At 39.1% G+C, this 22,235-nt stretch overlaps 1 protein-coding gene across 1 annotated transcript in view; it reads left to right on the top strand.

The window, feature by feature from the left end:
* pasi2 (Protein) overlaps nucleotides 1–20,281 on the top strand; it is an 87,377-nt gene extending 67,096 nt beyond the window's left edge. The window contains exon 6 of the mRNA XM_067135118.2: nucleotides 19,490–20,281. Coding sequence (XP_066991219.1) covers nucleotides 19,490–19,597 — 108 coding nt within the window. The 3' untranslated portion in view covers nucleotides 19,598–20,281. The remainder of the gene's footprint in view (nucleotides 1–19,489) is intronic.
* Nucleotides 20,282–22,235: the final 1,954 nt, after the last annotated feature.

The raw sequence follows: 22,235 nt of genomic DNA, 5'->3' as shown, positions 1-22,235 counted from the left end.
TACATGAACCCTTTGTTTGACAAAATATCTGACGAGACAAATGCTTATGCAGCAAGAGAGTTGAGCAATCCTGACAGAAATAAAGTGAAAGATGATGACAAATGGTTTGAAACTACACCCAACAAAATTGGGGCATATTTTGCGTTAGTTATACGAATGTCACAAGTGCGAAAATCAAGAATTCAGTTATACTGGAGTAAAAACAGGTGTATAGACACTCCCATTATTTGTGAAGCCATGAGCAGGCGAAGATTCATTATAATTTCACGATTGTTACATTTTGTTGACAGTGAACGAGTTGATAGTAGTGACAAACTCAGAAAGATTAGACCTATAATACAACATTTCTGTTCCAAATTTTCTGAATTATATTTACCTTCACAAGACATTGCTCTAGATGAAAGTCTAATGAAGTTCAGAGGCTGTCTATCATATGTCCAGCGCAATAGGTCTGAACGTTCAAGGTTTGGAATAAAAATTTACAAAATTTGCGAATCTAGTTCTGGCTACTGTTTAGCCTTCAAAATTTATGTAGTTGATGATGTAACGGATCCAAGTCTGCCAGCAAGTACAAACGTTGTGCTCAATATGTGTGAACCATTGTTAGGCCGAGTGCATACATTGTTTTTAGCTAACTGGTATTCCTCCCCAGATTTATTCAAAAGGCTGCATGACAAGAAGACAAATGAAATTGGAACTGTTAGACAGAAGTTTCATTATGATAGATCCGTATTGAACTGCGATTACAATAGAATGGACCTTAATAACACATTAGTTTAACTCTTCTGTTAGACAGAACCGAAAAGAGATACCTCGCAATATCAATAAAACTAAACTCAAACGTGGAGAGTAAGAGATATGGGCTGCCAACAGTATATGTGTGAAGTGGAAAGATAACAAGGATGTTTGCTTTCTCACCACTAAACACAAATCAGCTGACATGACAGGGACAGGCAGACTCAGACGAAAGAGAGGACAAACGCCTAGGGAGGAAGTGATAAAGCCCAAGTGTGGCCTTGAATACCAGAAGGGAATGGGTGGGGTTGACCTTCAGGATCAGGTGACAGCTCTGTGTTCCCTGTCATGTCACGCACAGTAAAAGGATATAGAAAAATATTCTTTTACCTCCTAGACATATGCATTTTCAATTCCTTCACTGTGTATCACAATATCACTGCTAACAGAAAGACGAGCTACACTGACTTCAGAACTAGCATTGCAAAGCAGCTACATGAAACTGTTCAGTTGCCGGAGTACTCTGTTCGAGGTCGACCTTCAGCGAGCACCATCCCTACCAGATTACCAGCTAAATCATGGGCCCACTTTCCCATGCATATTCTCTCAACAGAGAAGAAAACAAAAGTCACGGAAAGGCGTGTTGTGTGCTACAGCCGGGGTAAGAGAAGTGAAATTTGCTGGCAGTGCAAAAGGTGGTGTAGCACTTCACTTAGAAGAATAATGTTTTGAGGTGTACACACTCAGCAGATGTACTAGAAAAGCGGCATTGGTAAGCTTATTCCGTCGTTAATATGCAAGCAAATTTTCAGAAATGAATCTTTACTGGTTAGTTTTGTATGATTTTTTAAGTAATACTATGCAGACGACTGCTGTAGTGCGGGATTTAAATGTGTTTTCTCAGTGAACTTCTACGACGGTATTTAAATAGAATGCAAATGGATTAAAGGTGGCATAGAAATCTATAACTGGTACCAATTATGCTTTTGAAAGTCGTTGGGATGCAAAAATCGGACTTCGAATTATGTGATTTTGAATTAACCGCCAAGTCGTAATTCAGAAATGCCAACCCTTGCTGTGTCACAAAATATTTAACACTCAGTTACTTCATGCAATTAACCTCGATTCACAGTTTAAACCTTTCAAATGCCATGGAAAAATAACTATTTCCAAAACATATCCAACAAGGTGCCTTTACAGTATTCAAATAATGCACTTGGATAACTCACTGATAAACATAACTTCACGCAACGAAAGGGGAAAAAAAACATGATTCAAAGAAGAGAAATCTATGCTGGCTCCCCTGTACAGGTGCTTTATTCATTGAATTACTGTACTGTATGCATTTTAGATACCCTGTACTTGCACGGAAAGTACCTGCTGCCCTTATTACTGTACTGTATTCATTTTAGACATCCTGTACTTGCACGGAAAGTACCAGATGCCCTTAAAACATCATGGCGAACTTCCCTATGACGAGGGGAGAAAGTCTCTCGCTTCTGTCTGCATTACAACACAGTACAGTGACTCTATCCTTGTACTATTTTCCGCTATTGCACTTCTCTTGTAATTTAGAAATGCCAACCCTTGCCACGTCACAAAGTATTCTAAGACCCATTAATGCATGCAATCACCTTGATTCACAGTTTGAACCTTTCAAATACCTTGGAGTAAACTATTTCCAGAATGTATCCAACAAGGTGCATTTACATTATTCAAATAATACACTTGGATAAATCACTGGCAAACATAACCTCATGCAACGAAAGGAAAGAAACACACTATTGAAAGAGGAGGACAAATTATGCTGGTGCCCCTGTGCATATGCTTTATCTCTTGGAATACTGTACTGTTTGCATTTTTTAGATGCCTTGTACTTGCACGGAAAGTACCAGATGCCCTTAAAACATCGTGGCTTATCAAACTTTTCTATGACGAGGGGAGGAATTCTCTCACTTCTGTGAGCATTGCAACATGGTACAATGACCCCTCCTTGTATAATTTCCCAGCTGGCACTTCTCTCCTTTAAAACCACAAGTCCGTTTTGGCTCGACGTTAAAATAAAAACAATGCAGTTTCATCAGCATTGGTAATATTGTTCGGTGCGTACGAATTGATTATATGAGGCATGCTTTTTTTTGTTGCCAACTGTCAGCATTGCCAGTGTTCTTGGATTCTGCTTCTCCGCACACTGCCTGCTACGTGTAATTGAGGTGTTCCTTAAAACACTGAATACAACAGAATTATGATTTCACTCAAACTTAGCATATATGAAGCACACTGTAGACACACCAAAGTGAGTGAAAGCGCAGAAAGCTACCCCTGCACGTTCCAGAAGACGGATTCTATGATGGCGCGGATAAATTTTGAATTTACTCTGTAAAATACTATTTTTAAAATGTAAAGGCTGTTTTGAATTAAACATGTGAATTTCAGTAATGGGATCGACGTTCTTCGAATTACGAATTATCCGTATTTCAAATTAAACAATTTAAATAGCAGGTAAAACCGTACATCATGTTTCCGGGAATGAGAGCTTCTTCTAATTAGGCGGTATTTTGAATTAACCGATTTCGAATTATTGAGGTTCTACTGTATATAGATAGGAAGCGTGAAATACTCCAGGAATAATTTTTCCCCCTTTTCATCCTTGAGAAAGTGGGGTGTGTGAAATAAGCCAGGGCAAGAGTTATGTCAGTAAATACGGTTTATAAATTAAAGGTTGTTTGTTTCGTTTGATCTTTTTTTTTAACATATTTTAGACTGGTTGAAGACCAATACATGTAAAATTATTCAATAAAATAAATTATTCACCGATCTGCATTTAGGGCAGTCGCCTTAGGTTTGATTTTCGGCCGGGCTGGAGATTTTAACTGCATTTGTTAATTCCTCTAGCTCGAGGACAGATTGTAGATAATCCTTCTTTCTTGGTGTCTGATCCCGATCATCTTCAAAATCTCAAATAACTTGGTCCAATCAACATTATCGAATGCCTTTTTCTAGATCTACGAATGCCATGTACATGGGCTTGACTTTCCTAATTCGGTCCTCTAAGCTCAGACATAAAGTTAAGATTGCTTCACATTTTTCTAGATTTCTTCTGAAGTCCCAACTCGGTTTTAATTTGCCTTCCCATTCTTCTGTAAATAATATGGGTTGAAATTTTGCAGGCGTGAGATTCTAAACTAATGGTGCGGTAGTTTTCACACTAGTCAGCACCGGCTTTCTTGGGAATAGGTATAACAACATTCTGCCCAAAATCGGTTGGCACTTCTCCTGTATCATACATCTTACATACTAAGTGGAATAACCTCACCATGTCAGTTTCTCCTAAGGCACTCAGTAATTCTGAGGGTACATCATCAGTTCCTGGTGCCTTGTTCCTATTTAGGTCTCACAAAGCTCTGTCGAATTCTGACGCCAAAATTGGGTCTCCCATTTCGTAAGCATCAACAGCCTCTTCTTGTTCCAGAACCACATCATCTGCTTCTATACCTTGATACAACTGGTGAATATGTTCCTGCCATCTTTTTGCCTTGTCTTTTCCTAGAAGTGGTTTTCCATCTGAGCTTGTAATAATCATACATCTAGTTTTCCTTTCTCCAAAGGTTTCCTTGATTTTTCTGTACGCAGCTAGGACCATGCAACCTTCCACATCCTTGCACTTCTCTTTCAGCCTTTCTTCCTTAGCTAGGGGCCGATGACTTTCGATGTTAGGCCCCTTAAAACAACAAGCATCATCTTCCTTAGCTCTCCTTCACTTTTTGTCTACTTCATTCTTTAATCACCTGTATTCGTTTGTGCCCTCCTCATTTTTCTTTTTTTTTTTCATTCTTGTACTTATGTCGTTCGTCAGTCAGGTCTAGTATCTCCTGAGTTATCCATTGATTCCGTTGATATTTCCTTTCTTCCTGACCTTTCTTTAGCAGCCCTACTGACTTCTTCAGCCTTTTCATTTAGTCCTTGTGCAATATGTTCCTTGAACAATTCCTCGCACTTTTTCTTTTCAACTTGTCGATATCCCATCTGCATTTCTTCATTTTCTTCAACTTCAGATGGCATTTCATGACCAACAAGTTGTGGTCAGAGTCCATGTCTGCTCCTGGGAAAGTCTTGGAATCCAACACCTTTTTTCTGAATCTCTGCCTTATCATAATGAAGTCTATTTGATGCCTTCGAGTAAATCCAAGCCATCGTTTGTGGTGTTTGACCCAAGTATTAGCAAGGCCTAAATCGTAATCAATGCAGAATTGAACTAGCCAGTTTCTTCTTTCCCATCCAAATTCTCCTACTGTATTGCCCTCTCATCCTTTGCCTACCACTGCATTCCATTCTCCCATCAGAATTAGATTCTCATCACCTTTTACATATTGTATTAAATCTTCCATCTCTTCATATAAGTTATATTCTTGTCCATTTCCATGGCTAAATGGTTAGCGTGCTGGTCTTTGGTCACAGAGGCCCCGGGTTCAATTCCCGGCAGGGTCGGGAATTTTAACCGTCATTGGTTAATTTCTCTGGTACAGGGGCTGGGTGTATGTGTCGTTTTCATCATCATTTCATCCTCATCATGACGTTCAGGTCGCCTACGGGTGTCAAATAAAAAAAGACCTGCACTTGGTGAGCCGAACATGTCCTCAAACACTCCCGGCACTAAAAGCCATATGACATTTCATTTCAGTTATATTCTTTTGATTTTTTCATCTTCTGTTGAACTAGTAAGCATAGCTTAGTGTCTGTCATGACAACAATAATCCTTTCGTAGTAGCTTACCCACTACCCTATTTTCTTATTCATTATTAAATCAACTGCATTTCCTCTGTTTGATTTTGTGTTGATAATTCTGTAGTTGCCTGACCAAAAATCCTGCTCTTCTTCCCAACATACTTCAGTTATACCAGCTACATCTAACTTTAGTCTATCCATCTCCCTTTTCAGATTCTCTAACCTACCACGATGATTTAAACTTCTAGCATTCCATGCTCTGACATGCAGAATGTCGGTATCCATCTTCCTGATGATTTCCTCCTCTCATGTAGTCCCCACCTGGAGATCCGAATGAGGAATTATTTTACCTTTGGAATATTTTTCCGGAGATTTTTCGATGATACAGACCACTATCTGATCTGTAGTGAACTAAGTTTCTCTATGCCTAGGGTAGAGAAAGTGAAATCTGTCTGCAAACGAATAAGGGTAGGAAATCTCCAGGACGAGGAAATTAGACAGAAGTACATGGATATGATTAGTGAGAAGTTTTGAACAGTAGACAGTAAGCAGGTTCAGGATGTAGAAAGTGAATGGGTGGCATACAGGGATGCTGTAGTAGAAACAGCAAGGGAATGCCTAGGAACAACTGTGTGTAAAGATGGGAAAAGGCGAACATCTTGGTGGAATGTTGAAGTGAGAGCAGTGTAAACGTAAAAAGAAGGCTTATCAGAAATGGCTCCAAACAAGGGCTGAGGCAGACAGGGATTTGTACGTAGATGAAAGAAACGAGCGAAACAAATAGTTGTTGAATCCAAAATGAAATCGTGGGAAGATTTTAGTAATAACCTGGAAAGGCTAGGTCAAGCAACAGGGAAACCTTTCTGGACAGTAATAAAGAATCTTAGGAAGGGAGGGAAAAATGAAATGAACAGTGTTTTGAGTAATTCAGGTGAACTCATAATAGATCCCAGGGAATCACTGGAGAGGTGGAAGGAATATTTTGAACATCTTCTCAGCGTAAAAGGAAATCTTCCTGGTGGTGTTGCGAACAGCCAAGCTCGCGGGGAGGAGGAAAAATTATGCTTGAGGAAATGGAAAGGATGGTAAATAAACTCTGTTGTCATAAAGCAGCAGGAATAGATGAAATTAGACCTGAAATGGTGAAGTATAGTGGGAATGCAGGGATGAAATGGCTTCATAGAGTAGTAAAATTATCATGGAGTGTTGGTAAGGTACCTTCAGTTTGGGCAAAAGCAGTAATTGCACCTATCTATAAGCAAGGGAACAGGAAGGATTGCAACAACTATAGAGGTATCTCATTGATTAGTATACCAGGCCAAGTATTCACTGGCATCTTGGAAGGGAGGGTGCGGTCAGTCGTTCAGAGGAAGTTGGATGAAAACCAGTGTGGTTTCAGACCACAGAGAGGCTGTCAGGATCAGATTTTCAGTATGTGCCAGGTAATTAAAAATTGCTACGAGAGGAATAGGCAGTTGGGTTTATGTTTCGTAGATCTAGAGAAAGCATATGACAGGGTACTGAGGGAAAAGATGTTCGCTATACTGGGGGGCTATGGAATTAAAGGTAGATTATTAAAATCAATCAAAGGCATTTATGTTGACAATTGGGCTTCAGTGAGAATTGATGGTAGAATGAGTTCTTGGTTCAGGGTACTTACAGGAGTTAGACAAGGCTGTAATCTTTCACCTTTGCTGTTCGTAGCTTACATGGATCATCTGCTGAAAGGTATAAAATGGCAGGGAGGGATTCAGTTAGGTGGAAATGTAGTAAGCAGTCTGGCCTATGCTGACGACTTGGTCTTAATGGCAGACTGTGCCGAAAGCCTGCAGTCTAATATCTTGGAACTTGAAAATAGGTGCAATGAGTGTGTTATGAAAATTAGCCTCTCGAAGACTAAATTGATGTCGGTAGGTAAGAAATTCAACAGAATTGAATGTCAGATTGGTGATACAAAGCTAGAACAGGTCGATAATTTCAAGTATTTAGGTTGTGTGTTCTCCCAGGATGGTAATATAGTAAGTGAAATTGAATCAAGGTGTAGTAAAGCTAATGCAGTGAGCTCGCAGTTGCGATCAGCAGTATTCTGTAAGAAGGAAGTCAGCTCCCAGACGAAACTATCTTTACATCGGTCTGTTTTCAGACCAACTTTGCTTTACGGGAGCGAAAGCTGGGTGGACTCAGGATATCTTATTCATAAGTTAGAAGTAACAGACATGAAAGTAGCGAGAATGATTGCTGGTACAAACAGGTGGGAACAATGGCAGGAGGGTACTCGGTAGGAGGAGATAAAGGCTAATTTAGGAATGAACTCGATGGATGAAGCTGTACGCATAAACTGGCTTCGGTGGTGGGGTCATATGAGGCGAATGGAGGAGGATAGGTTACCTAGGAGAATAATGGACTCTGCTATGGAGGGTAAGAGAAGTAGAGGGAGACCAAGACGACGATGGTTAGACTCGGTTTCTAACGATTTAAAGATATGAGGTATAGAACTAAATGAGGCCACAACACTAGTTGCAAATCGAGGATTCTGGCGACGTTTAGTAAATTCACAGAGGCTTGCAGACTGAATGCTGAAAGGCATAACAGTCTATAATGATAATGTAATGTAATATTTTACCGGGGAGGAAGCCATCATCAGTACATCATTCATACAGAGGGAGCTGAATGCCTTTGGGAGTTAGTTTTGGCTGTAGTTACCCTTTGCTTTTAGCTGTGTAGCATTTTCAACTCTGTTAAGCCACATTAAGTATTATTACAGAGCCATATTAGTCAATCATCTAGACTGCAGTCCTTGTAACTTCCAAAAGGCTGCTACCCCCCCATTCAGTGAACCATTCGTTAGTCTGGTCTCTCGACAGATACTCTTCTGATATAATTAATGAACGCATGTTTTTGTGGCTCATTGTATTAACATAAAGAAATAAAGAAATGAACTGGATTAAAGCCACTATATATATATTTATTAATAATAAAGCCAAGCTTTCGGCCAAATTGCATTGGCCTTCATCAGGGCATGTGAAGTTTTGCCTCCGACAGTGAGCAAAGAAATTATCTGAAGGAACACGGAAGTCATGCCCGTACTCAAGGATCGTGGCGCTGTGCTGTGGTGGTTGGGAGGGAAGTTACTGATGCACCGCCCTCTGTCGACAGTTTCGAGTGCGTCCCGCTGTGCCATGGTGGTGTTATGCATGTATTTCTGCAGTACAGGTCTCCATGTATTTGATAACTTGAAGCCGTCTTCCCTGTTGATGTTATTTGGGCGCAGCTCTATCTCTATGGCTTCCCTCACAAGACGAGCATAGAAGTCTTTTACAGGCGCGATGACCTTCGCCTGGTCAAAGAGGATTTCATGGTCTGTACTGTAGAAATGTTCTGCTATGGCGCACTGGCTTATAGCGTTCTCCGTGGAGGATGAAAGAGTGACATTCTTTACCGATCTGATGTGCTCTTTCACCCTGGTGCTAACAAGCCTTTTTGTCATGCCAACATATGAACAACCACAACCACATGGAATTTCATATACGCCCGGTGTTTCAAGACGTGGCTTCTCTTTTACTGGTCGAAACAGGGATTTGAGCTTCCGGTCTGCGGTGAAAACTGGAATTATATTGTTGCAGACGATGATAACTGCTCGAGTGCAATGAGAGAACTGACAACATCCATGAAGAAAAACGGCTATACATCTGGAGACATAACACGAGCTGTGAAGATCAAGGAGCCTAACTTGAATAGCACCAACCAGGACTACAGCAAAAAGAAAAAAGTATTCCTTCCTTACGTGGCAGGTATAACTGACAGAATAGGGCGCATTCTTAAGAAGTACAATATAATTCCAGTTTTCACCGCAGACCGGAAGCTCAAATCCCTGTTTTGACCAGTAAAAGAGAAGCCACGTCTTGAAACACCGGGCGTATATGAAATTCCATGTGGTTGTGGTTGTTCATATGTTGGCATGACAAAAAGGCTTGTTAGCACCAGGGTGAAAGAGCACATCAGATCGGTAAAGAATGTCACTCTTTCATCCTCCACGGAGAACGCTATAAGCCAGTGCGCCATAGCAGAACATTTCTACAGTACAGACCATGAAATCCTCTTTGACCAGGCGAAGGTCATCGCGCCTGTAAAAGACTTCTATGCTCGTCTTGTGAGGGAAGCCATAGAGATAGAGCTGCGCCCAAATAACATCAACAGGGAAGACGGCTTCAAGTTATCAAATACATGGAGACCTGTACTGCAGAAATACATGCATAACACCACCATGGCACAGCGGGACGCACTCGAAACTGTCGACAGAGGGCGGTGCATCAGTAACTTCCCTCCCAACCACCACAGCACAGCGCCACGATCCTTGAGTACGGGCATGACTTCCGTGTTCCTTCAGATAATTTCTTTGCTCACTGTCGGAGGCAAAACTTCACACGCCCTGATGAAGGGCAATGCAATTTGGCCGAAAGCTTGGCTTTATTATTAATAAATATATATATATAGTGGCTTTAATCCAGTTCATTTCTTTATTTCTTTATGTTAATACTCTTCTGATATGGTTGCACCTGCGGCTCGGCTACCTGCTTCACTGGGGCGCACAAGCCTGCGCGCCGCGGCAAGGTCACATGGTTCGCGTGGGAATTATTATTATTATTATTATTATTATTATTATTATTATTATTATTATTATTAAAACTAAGAATCTTTTATGTCATTTGGTATTGAAGTAATTCCAAGAACAAAATGACATTGCCAGCCATTGTCTTGAGACCAAGCACGTCAACTACTGAGATTTAAATCATTGACATATTAAACAACTGGCTAGTTCTGCTAGTATTTACATAAACAGGTATGTAAATTGAAGGAAATGCATTTCAAGAATATTTTTATCGTAACTTTGAAGTTGTGGAATTCTGTGTAAGTGACATCCTGTTTATAGAAACATTTAATAAAAATAACCAGGTTGACACCAATTTGTTTACATATACTGGTACGAAAAACAACATGATGGGTAATGGTGATGCTATGAGTACAATCTTCTGTTATTCCATGGTTTCTCTGTGAGAGTGGATTCGTCAGTTGTAAACCAAGAATGAAATACCAAAAAAAGAGAAGGAAATGCAGAAAAAATGTAGATGAAACGACTATTAAAAGAAGGGGATATTATGAGATAAACTATTTTGTTTTCTGACTACCTGCGGATGTTGATTGCAGAATAACTTACCACTTTAATCGGAATGAGAGGAAGAGTATGAGACGATTCAGTCTAATGTCCTGTGCCTCCTGATGTTAAGGTGACTACTAAAGAATTATTTTTCATCTACACAGAGCTCAAATCAAAGCAGCACAAAAATTATTCGTACACTTGTGAACATCTTTTATGCTTATTGCTTGTATTCAGTTACAACTGAAGTAAAAACTATGTACACCAGCAACAACTCAGAAAACATGCTATAATGGTTTTGTTCTTCCTGTAAAACTCTAGTCTGTCTTTGGATTTTAAAATTTTATTCACCGGGCGAGTTGGCCGTGCGCGTAGAGGCGCGCGGTTGTGAGCTTGCATCCGGGAGATAGTAGGTTCGAATCCCACTATCGGCAGCCCTGAAGATGGTTTTCCGTGGTTTCCCATTTTCACACCAGGCAAATGCTGGGGCTGTACCTTAATTAAGGCCACGGCCGCTTCCTTCCCACTCCTAGGCCTTCCGTATCCCATCGTCGCCATAAGACCTATCTGTGTCGGTGCGACGTAAAGCCCATAGCAAAAAAAAAAAATTTATTCGAGTGACAACAAATCTGATGTCTGATTTGAGATAAATGTCTTTTAGAGTTTTATAAATTATGAATACTAATTTAAGTATGTTCACATTAATGTAGAAATTACGCAGCTAGTGTGTTAGGGTAACTCAATAAACTTAATCCTTTTTCTTCTTATTATTATTTCGAATCTGAACAAAAATTATACATAAGACAAAAAGTGTTTGAAACAGCAGTATTTTTATTTTAAACCCAACACTGATTCTGACTCCGGCCATGTAAAATGCTTGTGCACTCTGTGCCCGAGTAGATCAGAGAAATGTTTCCTGTATTGTAAGTTTGCGTGTACCACCAGAACTCTTGTTTGGGTTATATTAGATACGTTCATTGGTCTTTTCTACTTGACGTTGATTTGTGTCACCGTTTGTTAACTACTGTAGTTACAGAATTATTACAATACAGTATATAGGACATGGTATCATGTGGCAAGACATCCTTGTGCCATCTTGATAGAAGTGGAAGTAACTATTTTCTATGTGTTTTCATGTTATTCATATTATGTATTTATTCATAAATGTGCCACAAATACCAAAAATTGTTCAAATTATATATGCTGTAGAAGAAATGATCTATTATTCCGATCACTCTTAAAATGCATATTTTTTTTCTAATCAGTGTTTGACATTTTTTTCAAATATATTTAGAAAATATAAATATTGGTGTTGACAATTCCTACCTCCTAAAACACCATTGATCCTCATTCTTTCAGAATATGGTAATGGTGTTTGAATTTGTTCACGAAAGTCTTATTCAAAATGATTTGAAATCGCTCTAAAAAAGCCTGAGTGAAAAATGGGGTGGGACACTGTGTTAAGATTTGTTATTTAACATTATTTAGAATTAGTAATAACTGAGGAAACAGACTGTTATAAATAAAACCTTGTCTGTTTTATCGATCTAATTCATATCAGGATGACCCAATTAGTGCATACGTGCGCACACACGATCATGAATGCCTACACTCCACTAATTGCTGTTGATTTACAAAGTATTTGTTCTCACCGTAGATAGTCTTGCTCTCAGATATTACCTGGAAGGCATTAATCATGATTGACAACCCATCTTTCACCTTCGCCTCGCATACTCAGCCGCCTCATGCAGTTGGATACAAACACAAGGTTTCTGGCCAACACAGTCAATTCACATGGGTGCTCCACACAGTGAACTACTTAAGATAAGAAGGAAGGTTGTCTTTGAATGGTCAAATCTAAAAAATTGATTACACTATCCGTTTCGGACTCGAGAGTGAACTTAATATGGGGATCGATGTTATTAAGAGCCTGAAGGGTGGAGGTTGTATTATTAATTCCTTTCTTCTTATCTTACAAAATTTTTGGGAAACCTACACAAACAGTTACAGTACTACTATCCGTCAGGACTCCACACATCCACAAGCACACAAACGTGCAACCTACAATGGTTTAGTTTATCGCGCCTTTACCTATGTCAAAGAAAGACTTGAGTAACGAACTTAATACTATACATGCAGTTGCTAAATTCAGTGGTTATAATAAAGCCTTCATTGAACAGATAATCGATAAATTTGGACACCACCTGAAGACCACACTTACTAAAGAAAAATCCAAAGCCGCTACTTTTTCCACTTTTACTTTTAAGGAAGATGTTTACAAAATTACTAATGTTTTCAGAAAGCGTAACGTAAAAATAACCTTCAGAACCAGCAACAAGAATTCAGAAGTTGTACACAATTCCCTCTCGGTAAATAATTCCATTAATTATTTCAAAATCTGGAGTCTACAGATTCAAGTGCAATGACTGCAATTCTTCGTAAGCGGGACAGACTGGGCGCAGTTTTACGATCAGATATTGGAACATTTAACGCCTCAAAATATAATCGGTTTTCGGCGGTAGGTCAAAAGTGACTCTAATCACAACTTTACTGACATAGAACATGACTTAGAAATCCTTAAAACAGCTAATAAGGGGCCTCTCTTTAACAATCAAAAATTGCTTTATTCATCTCGATCAGTACTTTAACCCCAATTTTAATCTAAATGAAATTTTGGAGAAGCCTAATAATCTTTTTGATTTTCTCATCAATCTTTTTAAAAGTGTTAGATCTCCAAACATGAGCTCGATTTTTCACGTTATGCGCAGTACCCATCCACGTCAGTTATCCCCACTACCCCACCCCTCTGTTCCGCCGTAATCCCACTCCCCTGCTGCTGCTTCCCTCCCTAATCTCTCTCCTTTCTGCTGTTTCTCCTTCCACTCTCACAGACTTCCAGAAGTCCAGTCCCACTCTACTCATCAACTACCCCAACATGCTGCACAAGGTGAGTTTGATAACTTCCTTTCTTTTCTTTCCTTGCATTTAATCTATCGTACCTAATTTGGCTTTCGTTTCTTATTAGGCCTTTCTTGTTCCATATCGAACTGGGACTCCACCATGGCTCTTGTAAAGTAAGATCTTCACATGATCACGTCGTTTCCTCTGGAACCGAGTGATTTTAGACTTTAACAACACTGTTGAATACCACAACTTTTACAAAACGTGATATATTCTTCACATAGATGATATGTTTTACGCTTCCCTCTTAACAAGGCACAAGATAAAAACATTTTAAAGACTTGTATCCTTTAAGCAGGATTACCAATCACATGTACATAAGTGTACACCTTGTACCTTGTTCTTCACTCAAGATTTTATAGAATTTTGCGCCCTGGTCTATTGCACCATATTTACATTATAAGTCTTTGTGCCATATTTTTAAGTTTATTTTTAACTTATCAGTCATTATTGTATAGTTCTTGTCATGTGTTTTATATTGATTTTGGCTATTTGTAATTTACACCTTCACATCATTAGCTGATGATGACACAGAATTAGTGTCGGAACTAGTACCATTCTTTGGTGAACGACCTGTGATATAATTCAGATCAAAAACTATTATTGTATTGAAAAGGTGGATCTAAAATATATATTTAATTCATTGTAATCCCAGTTCAATATGGAACATTGACATTCCTAACTTTCAATATTATGCATACAGTACTATATACGACAAACTAGGTTATGGAAAACAAGTATGGAATTAAGTAATACATCTCCAGATAACACATTCTTAGTGGTCTGTCTGCTGGATCCGATGTTTGTGAGATTGATCCCGGACGAGGGTGATGGATTTGAATAGGAGATCCCGAGCATGCTTGAAATTTGTTTACTTGAAATTCACATAAATTTTGATTTTTTTGAGGAAAGAAATATTGCTAAAAGACCAGGATTTTTATATTTCATTATTTCCTTGTGTTCCGTAAGATATGGACATAAAAAAACACGAGGACCACAGTGCTTGTTTGTGGTAAAGCATGTTAGAGAAAAATAAGAAATAAAAGTTATTTCAAAGAAATTGTAGACAACAATGGGTAAAATTATACCACACAGCACTTCGCACAAATGTAAACAATTTATTTATCAGTAAAACTAATATCCCGCAGAACTACTTCTGTAATTCACTGTGTATGATAGCATTAATTCGCCACAAACAACTGATACAGTATTAATACAAAAATGTCGGTCGTTGAATTACTTGGCTCTGATTAGCCAATTCCAATCGATCATGCCTTCGACTATTCTTTCAGTGCAGCCACCGCTAGTGCAGATTTGACATCATTAGTTTAAACTGGTGATCTGTCGTTTAAACGAAACAAATGTCAGAAATTGGTGGAGAAAATGGATGCAGATTTAAACTAGGTATTTAAGTTAAACAGGTTTAATTTATACCAGGTTTAACTCGATTTGGAGAAAATGGCCCTTAAAGACACAAATGTATTATTTCTTGTGATAGGAGGAGGAGGTGGTGGTCTACTATTGAATTGACATGGAATGACTCACCTATTGGGCTTGGTTAATGACCCTAGGTAAATGAACTAATGTATAAATTACACTCATGAGCCATTAAATTAGAGATACCTGCCTAGTAACATATAGCACTCCCTTTCACCTATATGACTGTAGCGATTTGGTGTGGTACGGACCCAACAAGACACCGGAAGCGTTAGGGAGCCATACTCCCATAATCCATGAAGATTTTTTTTTGTTTTGCTATTTGCTTTACGTCGCACCAACACAGATAGGTCTTAGTGGCGACGATGGGACAGGAAAGGGCTAGGAATGGGAAGGAGGCAGCTTTGCTTGACGTGAAAATGGGAAATCATGGAAAACCATCTTCAGGGCTGCCGACAGTGAGGTTCGAACCCACTATCTCCTGGATGCGAGCTCACAGCTGCGCGCTCCTAACCGCACGGCCAACTCACCCGGTATGAAGATTTGTAGGAGCAGGGTCCATGGTACGTATATCCCTCTCGACAGCATCCCAAATGTGCTGAGTTGGATTCATATCGGGGCTCCTTGAGGAGCCAGGCAGGCATCTTCACATTCTTGAAGTGCTTGTCGAATCAGTCAGCCATAATTCAAGAGCGATGGGCTGGAGCATTGTTTTGTTGTAGGTACAGGTTGCTTGCAGGGCGTTGTACCAACTGGTACGTGACTCGTATGACCAGGTGACCTTTTTTTATGCTTCGAGCGCCCGTCCAATGGTGGTATTCCGTTACCCACGTCTGTCGTCATACCTTGTGATGGGTTTTGAGCACACACACCCTCTTTACTCCATGGCGAGGAGATGGTTCTGGCTGGTATGGCTGCTTACGTGTCGTCGTCCAGCATTGAATTGACAAGTAATCTGTTGCCGTGTGGCCAGTCTATTGACTTTTACGATCCAAGCTAGCTGACAGCAACCCCTGTCATCAATATATTGTACACCATGACAGTTGACCGTGGCGGTAGTGGGTTTGCCCGAATCTACATACTCGCGGTACACTCTTGTTACAGTGGCCCTGGGAAGCCCAGTGCCTGAACGACTTTGGAAATGAAGTTGTTGATACCCCTGGCACCGGCAATCTGGCAGCGATCAAATGAGCTGACATCTTGTGTCTTACCCATCCTGCAGTCATCTATTACTCATAAAGCACGTACACGGTCTGATGTCCCCACTGTGACATGCCACGCTCTTATTAAATTCAACGGGCTGAGTACAGTACCATTTCCCCACTATGGCTGCTATACGTAGGTGGTTTGAAAAGTTCTCAGAATGTACTAGAATTAAGTATCTTACCTCGGTGGAATTGCTTTTATTTTTCAACATAGTCTCCCTGTAGACTAATGCATTTGGTCCAGCGATGTTCCAATGCCTTGATCCCATCTCGAAAATGAGATTCCTCCAGGCCTGCAAAATACTTCTCCAATTCGGCTGTCAGTTCTTCCCTTGTAGCAAATCTCCGTCCACCGAGGAAAATTTTCAGCTTGTGGAATAGATGAGAGTCTGCTGGTGCCAAATCAGGTGAATAAGGTGGATGTGGCAACAATTTGTACCCCAGTTCATGAAGTTTTGCCATGGCAATAACACTTGTGTGCGACGGAGCGTTGTCCTGATGAAAGATGACCTTTTTCCTTGCCAAACCAGGCCTTGTTTCGCATATCTTTTCCTGTAGTTGGTCTAGGAGGTTTGCATAGTATTGCCCCATAATGTTTGGCCAGTAGGAAGATAATCTATCAGCAGAATGCCTTTTGCATCCCAGAAAACTGAGGCCATGACCTTTTCGGCCGAATGCACTGCCTTTGCTTTCTTTGGTGGTGGTGAATCAGCATGTTTCCGCTGCTTTGACTGCTGTTTTGTTCTTGGGGTATAGTAGTGGACCCAAGTTTCATCTATAGTCACAAACCGGCGCAAAAAATCTTGTTGGTTGCGCTGAAAACGGGCCAGACTTTGTTCGGACATTTCCAATCTGGTGCGTTTATTGTCCAATGTCAAGAGCCGCGGCACCCATCTTGCGGATAATTTTTCATACCCAATTCTTCAGTTAAAATATAATATACCCATTCAGAAGACATCCCTGCAGCTTCAGCAATCTCCCGCACTTTGTCGACGATCCTCCATGACCATTTTATGCACTTTTGCGATAAATTCTGGGGTTGTAACACTTTTTGGCCGTCCACTACGCGGATCATCATCCAAGCTCTCCCGACCAAATTTAAACTCGCTGGTCCACTTGGCAACAGTTGAAAATGAAGAAGCAGAGTCCCCCAGTGTGTTCTGAAAGTCGGCATGAATTTCCTTTGCTTTCATACCTTTCTTTACAAAGTATGTAATCACTGCTCAAATCTCACTTTTTTCCATTGTCACAAATCACGATGCGGGAACAACAACAAAGAGTCGTCACTACCACACTCCTGCAGCTAGAGCACTGACGTGCCATGTGTTCACTCACAAAGGATGTGTGATTATTGCGCGGGAACCTCGTTGCTCTAGCACTGACATTTAGTGGTGATTCCGAGAACTTTTCAAACCGTCCTCGTATCTAATTTAATTGCTCATGAGAGTATGTTTCGTTAAGAAGGAAGCCATACTTTCCAATGATGACTCAGTTAAATGTAACTTGTAAGCTTTTCAGTCTGTCAAGCACACAAGTTAAATATAAATGTTACACTATAAGTCTACAACATACCTGTAAAGAACACATTATTAAACAAGGGAAAAAAAGATGATGATAATAAAAACTACGAATATATTCACGGTAGCTGTTACCGTAAACGTAAATTACATAATGGAAAATTAAAGGAAAACTAAACAGTCCATTAAAAAGCTCATTAGACTATCCTTAATAATAATAATAATAATAATAATAATAATAATAATAATAATAATAATAATAAAGACTATCAATATAGCTCCACAAAAGCCATTCATGTAAACATAAATTACATGACAAAAATTAAAGGAAAACTAAACAAACCATTAGAAAGCTTGTTAGAATATATGTTAATAATAATAATAAAAACTACAAATATAGTTCCATGAAAGCTGTTCATGTAAATGTAAATTACATAATGGAAAATTAAAGGAAACTTTACCAACCCATTAAAAAAGCTTGTTAGACTATCCCTAAATAATTTTCAAAAACAATTCAAATGATGATAATGGTATATTAATCTAAATGAACTCAAATGTACTGTTCCAAAAGAGTCAAATAAGCAATAATAAAATAACAAATATTACCAGTATATTAGGCAGCCCATTAGATGCTCATTAAGAACCCTTGCATAGTTTACAAAAATAATTGAAATACGAGGAAATAATAATAACGGTAATATTGAAGGAAGCATTAAAAATAAAGACAGTGTGTGTCATTGACGTAGCCAAGGAAAGGGGCATAACGTGATGAAAGTAGGTCAATGGACTGCAACCATTTGGAACCACACCAAGGACTGAGCAACGGTTTTCCAAAAACTTTGCAGTAAATGCTGGAATAGAGACAAAGGAAGACATCATTAAGATAAGTTCCAGATTTCAAGTCCCTAAGTGTTAAACAGAAACAGAAATAAACATAAATATTCTAAATATTTGAGTGTGATTTGATACAATCTGATGATATCCTTTCAAGAATGAAACATGTCCTCCTTTATTTAATAGTGTGAATTTGTATTCCTTTTTTAATGTGTTTTTTTTTTCAGGTATGTTATAGTGTAATATTTATGTTTAACTTGTATGTATGACAGACTGAAAGGTTTTTTAAGTTACATGAGTGTACTGTATACTCACAGAATATTACATCATATCTACTGTAGAGTTTCAGAAGAATATAACCTCTTCACTGATCTACTAATCTCATCTGTCTCCTTGGCTGAAGAGTCAGCATACTGGCCATTGGTCCAGATGGCACTAGGTTCATTTTCCAGTAGGACTGGAATTTTGGTCATGTCTGGTTAATTTCTCTGGTTCGGGGGCTGGGCATTAGTGTTCCTCTTACTACACAGCTTCATTTGCTTACAACACATCACTGTACTAACCACCACAGAAACATCCAATACTGAATACATCCTCTCCCTCCCCACACACAGGGCTGGCGTCAGGAAAGGATCAAATTGGGCTTAATCCACATCTAGTGCCCACCCCAAGAAATTAGAGAAAAGGCCAGGAAGAATAATAATACTAATCTACTAATCCTGTAATTATGGCTTTTTTAGGTGAAGGTTATTGTTGCTGTTTTTAGAGACTAAGGTCACTATACTTATGGACCTTGTGTCTCTCAGTGTGAATGATCTCTGATGTGTTGTATCTTTCTAATATGAAATATTCAAAAAAATATTTAGAAATATTACAATTGCAATTGTTTGGAATTGACTCTTGTTTGCCTTTCTTTCCAGATGGGAACTCTGGCATCCCTAAATGCTTCTACTACACACTCATTGGCGGGCTCCAGACCCACTACTCCACACAGCACTGTCTCAACGGCTCCTGTGATGGGGAACTAAAGACGAGGGTCCTCCATTGTTTTCAGGTTTTAAGATTATTTAGCTGTATGAATCTCTTTCATATGAAGTATTATTTTTTGAGACCAAACATTATTATATTTAATATATTTTTTCAAGCGCTGAAATCTTAATATTGTGAAATTGTTCTATAATTATACATCTGTAATGTAAAGGGACCCAAGAGTATGCACTTAGCATAGTTGCCTTAAGTAGTAGAAACAATGGAAACACATGAGGAAACTTAAAGCATGTAAGATAACTGAAATTGTTACATCTGAAAAATGGAATAATGATAATATAAGACACACACTTACTGGTATCATCACTTAGATTGCACACTGGGACTGTAGGAGTGCACATCTACACATTTTGTGCTTGAAGTCACCCTGACCGTCGTAATTAATACACTGATCATGCCTGGGGGCATGATAGCCAAATAGCTTTGTCATGGCTTCTCACCAAGACGGTCACAGTTCGAATGGGATACTCGCGTACCTGTGGTTTGTATTCCATGTAAAACTGGAGGTCCCATGGCTGAATCCAGTCCTCAGTACTTGGCTTTTTGTAGTGTTCATCACAAACTGTACAGAAAATATGCTGTGCATAAGCTGTAGTTGAACGTGAAATTTGTTCTGTACTGTGGCTTTCAATTCTAGTTACTCTCTAGCTCAGTTTTTCACAATTGTGGTTGATATCCTTTCAAGAATGAAACATGTCCTCCTTTATTTAATAGTGTGAATTTGTATTCCTTTTTTAATGTGTTTTTTTTTTTCAGGTATGTTATAGTGTAATATTTATATTTAACTTGTATGTATGACAGACTGAAAGGTGCAATTGTGCAAATGGACTGATCAGGGAGATCTTGTACAGTGACTTAACATTATCTCTGACTTCTCCCCTGCCCTTTTGCACTTTCATATGTCCCTAGCCTTAGGCAAATTGGAAATCATTAATGGCAGAATTCAGAATGTAGAGCCTTCATTAGTAGAGAAGACTATGGAGTCTGTTTTTAATTCTTCAATTTGAAGGGTTTTGCAGATGCCCTGTGGGGTCACCTTGGATTGGTGAGTGACCTCTGACAGTACAATATCTTCATCTGAATAGATGTTTGGTTAAAAGAATAGATCCCTGTCACTTTGAAAGCTTCTGAGCATTTTTCTGTATTCACTACCTTTTCATAACCAGATATGAACATTTTGGCTACATCATATTGAGTGATTGGATGGGTCACAATTCACTCATCAGACTTTGTGGCACAGCTCTGTTTCACAGAGCCTAAAAAAGACTGCATCAGTGGGCTATAACTTGTGACTCACATGAGTCAACAAAGAAAGAAGCATTACAGAATTTTCTCTTCCGAACATTACAGCTTCCACTGTGCATTTGGACACATGCTTATCCATTATAAGAAGAACTGTATCTTCTTTGGTTGTTTTTACAAACTTATGGTAGTGTTTCACCCATGACAGGAAGAGTTCTGAGTTAACAAACCCAGAATGTGAAACCATTACTAAAATACCTGCCGGTGCCTCTTTGTAACAATCTGGTTTCATCATTTTCCTGTGAGGAATCATTGTAGGGGGAAAATAAGTTGCAATGGAATTCATATAACAATTACCGTTAAAATATAACACTTTTCTCCTGGCTTGACATTACCCACAAGTTTTTCCTTTAGGGGATATTACGTTTGGCTCTAAGTTTGGAACCATGGAAATGTCTGACTTATCTGTATTAAATTTGTGATCAGTACACTTTTTTTCCTTCACAAATTTTTTCTGTCTGAATTCTTTCTCTCTTTTAATCTATGGGGAACATTGTTCCTTGCTTTATTTTCATAAGCTAACTACAGAGCTGCTTCCTTTTAACCCTGGAACCGGCAAGCGGTTTACCTTCAAGCGGCAAGCATTTAGGCGAGTTTTGCAAGCAACTTTTAAAAAATTCATAAAAATGTTGTTTTTCAATTTATTTTCATGTATAACATGTCATTTTATTCAGAAAAGGACAACGATTACTGTAGTAGGAAATTAAACTTACTAATTTAGTATTCTGAAGCAGTATGGGCGAAGTATTCAACACACGCTAAGTATTCCAAAATAATCCGAAAGTTCTGGGCAACGTGTACGTAAAAAGTAACATTATATGAAGATTTTATTATATACAAAATTTTCACAATTTTATGCTGATTAAAAATATGTAGAAAGGTTTCACTACATTGAAGTATTGTAAAGTAAAATAGAACTGAAATAACACAAGCACATCGCACCAAAACGTGAGTCTACTTAGTCAGATTCATCCTCGCTACCTTCAGGGTGGCTCCTCTTTCTTCCTGCTTTCATAGGCCTCCAAAACTGTTTTAATTGATGGTAGTACTGTTTATGGACACCACAATTACATCCTGGGCACCAGAAGTGGGTACGTGACTTTTCTCTGCAGTCGAATAGACAGGGTACAACCGCAGTTTCTTCCTTGGGAGGCGTACCAGCTGATGTCCCATTTCTCCTGAAGGTCCAGGTGGAATGTTTTGAAGAGTTTCTTCATCTACGAGACCTTCAACAATACTAACCATAAATTCCTCATGTTCAAGGGGTTTGTCGGTGTTCAAACTATAGAGTATGTAGGCATCAAAAATTACCATTAC

The sequence above is a fragment of the Anabrus simplex genome, chromosome 1 (assembly GCF_040414725.1).
Source record: "Anabrus simplex isolate iqAnaSimp1 chromosome 1, ASM4041472v1, whole genome shotgun sequence".
Lineage (NCBI taxonomy): Eukaryota > Metazoa > Arthropoda > Insecta > Orthoptera > Tettigoniidae > Anabrus > Anabrus simplex.
The sequence above is the reverse complement of the archived record's forward strand: the minus strand, read 5'-3'. Positions and strand labels throughout refer to the sequence as shown.